Here is a 9,371-nt window from a genome sequence, read left to right as displayed (position 1 = left end):
ACATGGGAGTCCAGCGACATAGCCATTACGCTAACTGCTGGTCCCAATTTTTAAAAATGTGACAGGAGAGAGACATGGAGTGAGAGAGAGGGAAAGCGAGTAAGCAAGCCAATTTATTGGGAGTTGAACCGGGGCCAGCCATGTAGGAGTCTAGTGTCTCAAGCACCACGCCTCCTGCTAGTCCCAAGAGTTGGATTTTTTTTTTCCCATTTGCCAGAAGGTACATGCTCTCACTAGAGAGAGACAAAGCTCAATTTTCACATCAGTTTAATGGGAACAAATGCCTCCCTCGTGCAGAGCCGCGTGTTCGAGACTGCTGCGAGGATTCATTGTGACCTTCTGTGGAGAGCTTTAGGACAATGCCTGACACAGGAAAGTTACGGTTGTCACCCCGGGGGCCAAGCTGACCTAATAGTCGACTCCTGCCCCCCACTCCAATCCTTCACCTCCTGCAGCTAGGGAGAGCTTTCAGATGCAACTGGGAGCCTTCCCTGTTCCCCATCAGATAACAAGCAGGCCCCGCTCTGGCCTGGGAGGTGTCTCCCCACCTCTCCATCACCTGCTCGCTCCTTCCTGAGCTGCAGCGTGTCTGGCCTTCATCAACCTTGAGGTGCTTTCTCAGGCCTCAGGACCCTTGCACTCTGTCCTCACCTCCCACCCACAGCTCCTCCCCAGGTAACTTCTTCAAGCCTAGAGCCACCATGACAGAATCCACGATGGCAGCTGTTCCTGACTCTGCCCCCACGCTCTCGTAGCCTCCTGTACCTTCCCTCAGAGCCTCAGATCAGACTGTAATTCCGCTACTCCATACACATCGCTGGTGCTGCTCTAGACACACCACTCAATAAGGGCAAAGGGTCAAGGCTATTAGGTGAATAAAGAAAGGGAATGTAATGAATTAATAAAGGCATCCAGTCAAGAGTTGAATTTTTTAAAGAAATATTAACTTTTATTTATTAATTAAAAAAAAATTTTTTGGAGAGGTTTTTGCTATAGGGCACGTGCACTCACCAGACAGAGACAGAGAGACAGAACAAGAAATCACCCCCTGGGGGGGATGGCCACGCCACAATCCCTTCTCCTCCATTCTCCTCTCGGGATCTTGGGCACGCACATACACGCGCCCGGCGTAAGTTTTAAGCCACCGGGTCCTAGACTTGAACCGCAGTCGACTACATGGGAGTCCAGCGACATAGCCATTACGCTAACTGCTGGTCCCAATTTTTAAAAATGTGACAGGAGAGAGACATGGAGTGAGAGAGAGGGAAAGCGAGTAAGCAAGCCAATTTATTGGGAGTTGAACCGGGGCCAGCCATGTAGGAGTCTAGTGTCTCAAGCACCACGCCTCCTGCTAGTCCCAAGAGTTGGATTTTTTTTTTCCCATTTGCCAGAAGGTACATGCTCTCACTAGAGAGAGACAAAGAGACAGAGAGAGGAGAGGGAGAAAGCACCCATAATGGGGTGTGGTTATGCTGCAATTCTTTCTGTTTTGGGGATTCTCGGATTTGGGCACGCGTGGGTACACGTGCGAGCCTGACGTGTTTTTCAGGCTGCAGGGGCTGGGACTGGAACCATGTGTCTGGCTGTAAGAGTCGCACATCTTGCAGCTGAACAAGGACACAAGCAGGCAAACAGGCAAGATGGGCCGGAGATCAGGGATGGAGGCAGACCCCAGAGGGGCCAGAGCCTGTCTGGAACCCACGCTGGGCCAGGCATCTACCAGCTGACACCCGCTACCATCCCCTTGGGATGCTGCCACCCCAGGCCAAAGCTACAGAATGGGCCACCGGGTCAGCATCGGGCAGTGGGCCAGTTCCACTAAGCTCTGTGGACGACTGACCCGGCCCATGGACAAGGACGTCCCAGGACACCGGCCCGAGAGCTGCAACACGGTGTCCCTTTCTGACCACAGGCCTTCCGTCCTGGCTCTGCGTGAAGCAGGCAGGATGCCTGTGCAGTGTGGCTGCATCACCTGAGAGTTCACGAGAAGGTTCCAGAGGCCCCGGAGAGGCACTGTCTGGGCTCAGGGCCAGGTGACTGGCTTCTGGTCCTGGCAGGCTACAGGGAGGTCCCAGTTGGAAGGGGCAGGATGGTGATTCCTAGAGCTCTGACCCATTCTGGTATTTCCCACCTGACTCGTTACCACTTGGGCGGAAGAGGGGCCTCCCCAGAGCCCAGAGGAGTGCCCCAAGGGCCTGGCCTGGTCTGAGATGCCCTGACCTGGGACACTGAGCCGAGGGCCTTGGGATGCTGGCTGCCATGGAGGGGGAGGGCCAGTCACAGCTCCCTGCCGGGAAGAGGGCAGGGTCCCTTTAAGCCTGGCCTCACAGCCTCGCCTGTTGCTATGTATAGGGCCAACTTCCTTAGCAACCACCTGGCCTCTTAAAGGGGCCCTAGCACTGGCTGCCATCAGCCATGGCTCCCAAAAAGAAGGCAAGCAAGGAGCCTGAGGTCAAGAAGAAGAAAGGGGGCAAGAGGGATCCCAGCGCGGCCAACAAGCCGGTGGAAGCGCCCTTGGCCGAGCAGATGCGGGAGTTTTACCACAACCAGATCCGAGACCTGGAGGACAGGCTGGCCCGGTGGGTGGTGGGCACTGTCCGTGCTACTGGGTCAGGCTCTGGCTCAGCCAAGGGGCCAGGCCTGTACTCTGGGCCCCATGACGCCCTGGCCCAGCCCACCCCAGCCTCAGTTTCCTCACGGGTAGCACTGAGAAGCTTCAGGATTTGAGGGTAAATGGATTTCCCCATCCTCTGCTCCCAGAGCCCCGAGACCCCAAAGTAATGAGCAGGCCCACCCCAGGCCTCCCTCCTACCCCATGGGACCATGTGCTTCATAAAGGAGAGTTTAATAGTGGGGTGAAGGGGACCAGCAGGTAGCATGGTGGTTGGGGCACTGGACACTCCCACATGGCTGACTGTGGTTTGAGTCCCGGACCTGGCGGCTTGCTTTCTCACTTTCCCTCTCTCTCTGTCTTTCTCTGGTCAAATTAAAAATGAATGAATGAATAAATAAAATTAAAATAAATAATTCTTTAAAAAAAAATAGTGGGGTAAATTGGGACCTCCTGGCAGAGGGGTGGACCCTGTGTCCCTCCTGTTACCTCCTAGATGTGCCACCTGTGCCCCACTGACTTAGCTAGCTGCCAACCCTAGTTGTTTCCCCATGCTAGGCCTCAGTTTCCCCAGATATAAGAGAGAAAGATTGATTCTTTTTTTCTTTTTTTTTGGAGGGATTTTTGCTATAGGGTGTGTGTGCTCACTGGAGAGAGACATAGAGAAAGTGAGAAATCACCCCCCCCCCAGGGGAGATGGCCATGCCACAGTCCCTTCTCCTCCATTCTCCTCTTGGGATTTGGGGCATGCATGCACACGTGTCCAGTGTGAATTTCAGTCTGCTAGGTCTGAGACTCGAACCGTGGTCAACCATGTGGGAGTCCAGCACCTTAACCACTATGCCACCTGCTGGCCCCTTGATTCTCTCTCTACAACCATGACATTCTATCCTAGGGTCGGTTTTGTGTGTGACTTGGGTAGTGGTGGTGGGAGGGATCCTCTAACTTCATTCAGAGACGTGCACTTGGCCATCATTTCTGTTATTTTAAAACTAGTTTTGGGGGCTGGCAGGTGGTTTGGTGGTTAAGGTGGCCGGACTCCCACATGACTGACTGTGGTCCAAGTCCCGAACCTGGCAGCTTGCTTTCTCACTTTCCTTCTCTCTCTAGTCAACTTCAAAAAATAAGTAAATAAATAAAATATAGGACCAGCAATTGGCATAATGGCTACATCGCTGGACCCCCATGTAGTTGACTACGGTTCAAGTCCTTGACCTGGTGGCTTAAACTCATGCCAGGCGGCACATGGGCATGCGTGCCCAAGATCCCAAGAGGAGAATGGAGAAGGGATTGCAGTGTGGTCATCCCCCTCAGAGGTGATCGTTTGCTTTCTGTCTGTCTTTCTGGCGAGCACACAAGCCCTATAGCAAAAACCTCTCCAAAAAATAAGATAAAAAATAAATAAATAAAATAATGACAATAAATAAAATTAAATAAAAAATAATTCTAAAAACAAAAAAGTTTTCTCCCAGTTCTGATGCCTCAGCCTCAATCTGAGTGATCCTTACAAAGACAAATGAGTTGGCAGAGGCTCTTCCCAAATGAGTGATGCTGCAGGTAGCATAGCTAACCTGGAGTCCTCACGTGTGTCCACAGGCCCTGTGCTGGTACTCCGTCCTCAGCAATCCCACAAGAGCAGCCCTGCTGTCACCCCCCCACCCCTGCACAGATGGGGGACTGAGCCACAGGGAGAATAAGAGGTGCTAGGATAGAAGCCCCGGACTCTCTGACTCTCCCATGCCAGGCTGCTTCCTCACTCCCCAAAGCAGTTTGTCCAGCTCCACACCCCTGAAGTGCCCTGCAGTACCCATCTGAAAGATACTGGCTGGATAAACTGTGAAGTAGGGCAACTTCCAAATACCTTCAATTACTCCACTGGAAACTATGCAAAGTTCTGTGATGCTCCTAAGATTCGCAAACTTCCTTTGAACTGAACTATCAGATGGAATGTATTCAGGAAAAATGCATTTAGCAGACAGTTATTGGGTGCGTACTATTTGTTGAGCCTTGAGAATACAGAGGTGGAGGACGTGAGGGGTCTGCCAGGTGGAGGAGAGGAGCAGGTCATCGGGTCTCAACCACCCAGTAGGACAAGGTCAACCTACAGGAATGCACCAAAGAGCGGGCCTCAAATGTGGCTCAGGGCAGAGAAGGAAGCAGCTACGAGGCAACACCGGGGTTCACTCAGTGGACAAGGGTGAGGAAGACTGCGCGTGCCACGACGTGGGGCTGGGAAGTGCAGCATCAGGGAGGCACGCAGAGCCGACTGACTGCGGCAGTAAGTGGTGTGGCTAAGAGCCTCAGCTTTCGGTTCAAGTTCAGGCTGCGCCTCTTTTGCTTCATCCCTTGAGCCTGTTTCCTCACTATAAAGTGAGTGTAATCATCATAGATGAAGGATCTATAATCACCATCACATAGAAGGCCCGCATCCTTTTATTAATAGGTTGTTATAAGGATGCCAGTCTAGGGACCAGCAGTTAGCGTAATGGCTATGTCGCTGGACTCCCATGTAGTCGACCGCGGTTCAAGTCCTGGACCCAGTGGCTTAAACTCATGCCGGGCGTGTGTGCGTGCGTGCCCAAGATCCTGAGAGGAGAATGGAGGAGAAGGGATTGCAGTATGACCATCCCCCTGGGGGGTGATTTCTTGCTTTCTGTCTCTGTCTCTCTCTGTCTGTCTGGCGAGCGCACGCGCCCTATAGCAAAAACCTCTCCAAAAAAAAAAAAGGGATGCCAGTCTACACTGCACACCCATGGTGTACCAGGCACAGGAGTTGGGGACTCAGCTGAGACCGGTGTTGGTGGCTGTCGTGACTACTGTTTGGGGGCACAGTGGGAAATGAGGCTCAGCCAAGGCTGTGGTTGGAAGAACTCAAATGCCCCTTGGTGGGACAATGGGGAGCATGGCCCAGGAGTGTGGGTCCAGCCACACCAGAGGTCTGCTGGTCTGCCTGACCCCTGGATCTCTGCCCCACTCCCACCCCAGGTACCAGCGGAAGTGGGATGAGCTGGCTGTGCAGGAGAAGCTGTTCCGCCAGGAGTTCGAGCAGCTGGCCAACAACAAGAAGGAGATTGTGGCCTTTCTCAAGCGCACACTCAACCAGCGGGTGGATGAGATCACAGACCTCAATGAACAGCTCCAGAGCCTGCAGCTGGCCAAGGAGCTGGAGAAAGACGCCTTCGAGGCACAGCTGGCCCAGGTGCGCCATGAGTTCCAGGAGACCAAGGACCAGCTCACCTCAGAGAACATCATCCTTGGTGAGGAAGGGACTAGATGGTGATCCTGCAGGCACAAGCCACAGGTGCAAAAAGTCCAGGGCTCAAATCTCAGCTCTACTGAGCCAGCCCTATAGCCTAAGTTAAGGGAGCCAGCTCCCACATGGCTAACCAAAGTTCGAATCTCAGCCCCAGGTACATGTGCATGCACACCTCAAATCCCGACAGAGTGGAGAAACGGAAAGGGATTGCAGCAGAATCCCTCTGTTTCTCTGTCTCTCTCTGGCAAGCACACAGGTCCTCTGGCAATTAAAATAAATTCTAGGGGCCAGCAGGTATCATGGAGGTTAAGGTGGCTGGACCCTACATGATCGACTTCTTGGTTCAAGTCCAAGACCCAACAGGTTGGAAATCATGCCAGGCGCGTATGGGTGCACGTCCCAAATCCTGACAGGATGGAGGAATGGAGAAGGGATTGCAGCGTGACCACATCTTATCAGGAGGTGCTTTCTCCCTCTCCCCCTCTGTTTCTGTCTCTGGTAAGCACATGTGCCTTCTGGCAATTAAAAATAAAAAATCTCAGGAGCCAGCAGGGGGCGTGGAGGTTAAGGTGGCTGGATCCCTCATGATCACCGTCTAGGTTCAAGTGTAAGACCCAACGGCTTGAAAATCACGTCAGGTGCATGTGTGCGCATGCCCAAAGTCTTGAGAGGAGACTGGAGAAGGGATTGCGGTGTGGCCATGCCCCCTGGGTGGGAGGGGGCAGTGATTTCAGTTTCTCTTTTTCCCTCTGGCAAACATACCCTATGGCAAGACAACAACAACAACAACACGCAAACATACACACACCACTTTAAAAATGCCAGCTCTACCACTGACGGGATCTGGGGCCTGGGGCAGGCGCTGCCCTCTGACCCTGCTTTCTCACCTGGGGATGGGATGGATATTACACATGCACACCAGCTACCGAATTATCCAGCAATCTGGCCAGGCAGGAATCCTCTCTCATGCACACAGATTTGTAGGTGGAGAAATACTTCAAAAAAGTGGTGTCTTGCTCAAGGTCACCCAGCTGGCAAAGGTTGTGAGGACATTTGAACTCAGATGCTGCGGTCGCTAATATTTTCACAAGAAGGGAGAATCAGGGGAAGCTTCCTGGTGGAGGTGGAACCTGAACAAGGCTCCCTAAGATTAGAAGAGGGGAGGAGGGAGGGCATTCCAGACCAGGAGTAAGGGTGGGCAGGACCAGGCATGGCAGTGCAGGGTCAGTAGCCCAGCCCTCCTTATCAGGGTGTGCAGGAAGGATGGGACACTGGCAAGAAGGGACAGAGACGTGAGGGACATGACTTAATTGAGGCCCTCGCTGCCCCCACCGGGGCCCTGCCCTCTGAGGCAGCGCCTCATCAGGCCTTGTGCCCTGTGGGGAGCAGGGGGGAAGCTGGCAGCTGTGGAGGAGTTCCGGCTGCAGAAAGAGGAGCTCATGGAGAAGTTCATGCTGCTGGAAGACCAGCTGCGGAAGCAAGAGAGTGACTACAAGGACTACGTGCACACCCTGGAGAAGAAGTCGGTGCTGGACAAGGACAGGTAGGTGGCTTTCGGTGCCCTCGTCCTGGCCAGGCACGCCCTAGTCCCAGGCCTCGGTTTCTGACTGGGGTACTGCGCTGGTCCCTGGGGCCCTGGCAGGTGGTTTATGTAGGTGGGCGAAGATGCAGACACCCCGGCTCCAAACCTCAGGCTGGCTGGCACTGGAGGATCCTCGAGTTCCTTTTTCCACTTTTTAAAACTGTATTCATTTATATTTATTATAGAATATTTAATATATATTTACTTACACATTATATTTATATATTACATTGAAATGGCTCAAATTCCAAAGGTCCAGGTCTACAGGGAAGAGCCTCCTGCTTGTAGTCCTGCCTCTTCCAGGGGTAGAGGGCAGAGGTGTCTAATGGTCCCAGGTGCCCGGGGACCCAGAGGAGGGGGCTGGAAGCCGGCCCCCTCCCACGCCCACCATCCTGAGCAGACTGAGGAAAGAGATCATTCAGCGCGTGAACCTGGTGGCCGCCGAGTTCCGCAAGGTCGCCACGAGCCAGATGTGGGAGACGACCAGACGGGCCATCCTGGAGAACAGCAGCGTGACCCTGCAGCTGGCCAGGACGTCTCGGCACAGCAAGCAGCTGCTGCAGGAAAACGAGCAGCTCAAGGGCAGCCAGGACGAGCTGTGCAAACAGCTGGAGCTGCTCGAGAGCTCCCAGAAGGTCATGGCACGCAACAGCAGAGGCCACCACAAGGTGCGCACAGAGCGTGGGGCAGAGGGAGGGCGCACACGGCTGGGCCAGGTGGACCCAGGCTCGAGCTCAGTAAGGGAGGGAACGGGAACTCTGCGAGGACTCCATGGTGCTGGGCCCAGCTCTGGATTTCTTTTGCTTTAACTCCCATAACTTATGAAAGTGGATCCACCTGTGGGGAGCTTGAGGCGCTCAGTCCACAGAGGCGAGCCCATCTGGAGTCAGGGCTGGGGGGACATAGCCATCTGCCTGCACCCACAGATCATCCTCATGCTGACCAAGAAGTGTCATGAGCAGGAGCAGGGTGCCGCTGAGGCCAAAGAGCTGCGCCTCCTGCTCAGCCGCCTGGAGCAGAGTTTCCTGCAGCTGCAGACTGACAACCAGGCCCTGAGGTGTGGCCCAGAGGGAGGGCTGGGCAGGCAGGGGCCCAGCCTGAGCTCATCCCTGTCTGGTCACACATGACCCAGGATGAGGCCCGGGCTGCAGAGAATGGCAGGGCCATGGGCCCAGGTGCCACTAGCTCAGCCTTGGGCTAGAGCCAGCTGCTAGTTCATCTCAGTCCCTCACCCAGGAGCCAGAGAGACCAGCTGAGCCTGCAGCTGGAGCAGCAGCAGGGGGAGGCCCAGCGGCTACAGGAGGAGCTGATCCAAGAGCAGAAGGCTCGGGGCTCACTGGAGACGGCCCTGACCCAGGCCACCTCCTACCTGCAGGACATTCTGCAAGTGAGTGGGAAGTGGGGGGAGTGCTTGGGGAGGACACCAAGGACACAGCAGCTTGCTGAGAACACCTTGAAGTTGCCAGGCTGGGGCCAGGCCCAGAGGCCTCTTTTCCCTGGGAGACTCTTGGCTGGCTGTCCTCTTCTGATTCCAGACTTCAAAGATCCCATCAAGGTCTTAAAGGACCTAGACTCCTTCTCTGAGGCCCTGGGAGGCCATGGGCCTCAGTCTTCCCTCCCATCACAGCCAGGGCACTGAGTGGGTGGGTACTGGGGCCATGGCCTGATTCCACCCCGCCCTCCCGGCAGATGCAGACAGACGAAGAGGACGGCGACTTCGACGTGGTGTTCCAGATGCAGCACAAGGAGATGCTGCAGCAGCTGCTGGCCATGCTCAGAGCGGCCGCAGTCCTGAGAGCCCAGATCCCTGAGGGGCCCCGTCTGGAGGCCCAGCCCCATCGCACCCTCAGGGAGAGGTGAGCAGGTAGTCCTGTGGGGCCTCAGAGGAGGCAGCCATGGGGGGGGGGGGGTGAAACAGCCAG

At 54.8% G+C, this 9,371-nt stretch overlaps 1 protein-coding gene across 2 annotated transcripts in view; it reads left to right on the top strand.

Moving 5' to 3' along the window:
• Positions 1-2,380: 2,380 nt before the first annotated feature.
• CFAP157 (cilia and flagella associated protein 157) overlaps positions 2,381-9,371 on the top strand; it is an 8,116-nt gene continuing 1,125 nt past the window's right edge. For both annotated transcript variants that reach the window (XM_006154077.2, XM_006154076.2), the window contains exons 1-7: positions 2,381-2,579; positions 5,597-5,868; positions 7,257-7,410; positions 7,850-8,117; positions 8,376-8,506; positions 8,686-8,836; positions 9,139-9,305. In XM_006154077.2, the coding sequence (XP_006154139.1) occupies positions 2,416-2,579; positions 5,597-5,868; positions 7,257-7,410; positions 7,850-8,117; positions 8,376-8,506; positions 8,686-8,836; positions 9,139-9,305 (1,307 nt within the window). In that variant the 5' untranslated portion in view covers positions 2,381-2,415. The remainder of the gene's footprint in view (positions 2,580-5,596; positions 5,869-7,256; positions 7,411-7,849; positions 8,118-8,375; positions 8,507-8,685; positions 8,837-9,138; positions 9,306-9,371) is intronic.

The sequence above is a fragment of the Tupaia chinensis genome, unplaced genomic scaffold (genome assembly GCF_000334495.1).
Source record: "Tupaia chinensis unplaced genomic scaffold, TupChi_1.0 Scaffold000394_1, whole genome shotgun sequence".
Classification (NCBI taxonomy): domain Eukaryota; kingdom Metazoa; phylum Chordata; class Mammalia; order Scandentia; family Tupaiidae; genus Tupaia; species Tupaia belangeri.
Note: the sequence above shows the minus strand (reverse complement) of the source record. Positions and strands in the feature narration are given on the sequence as shown.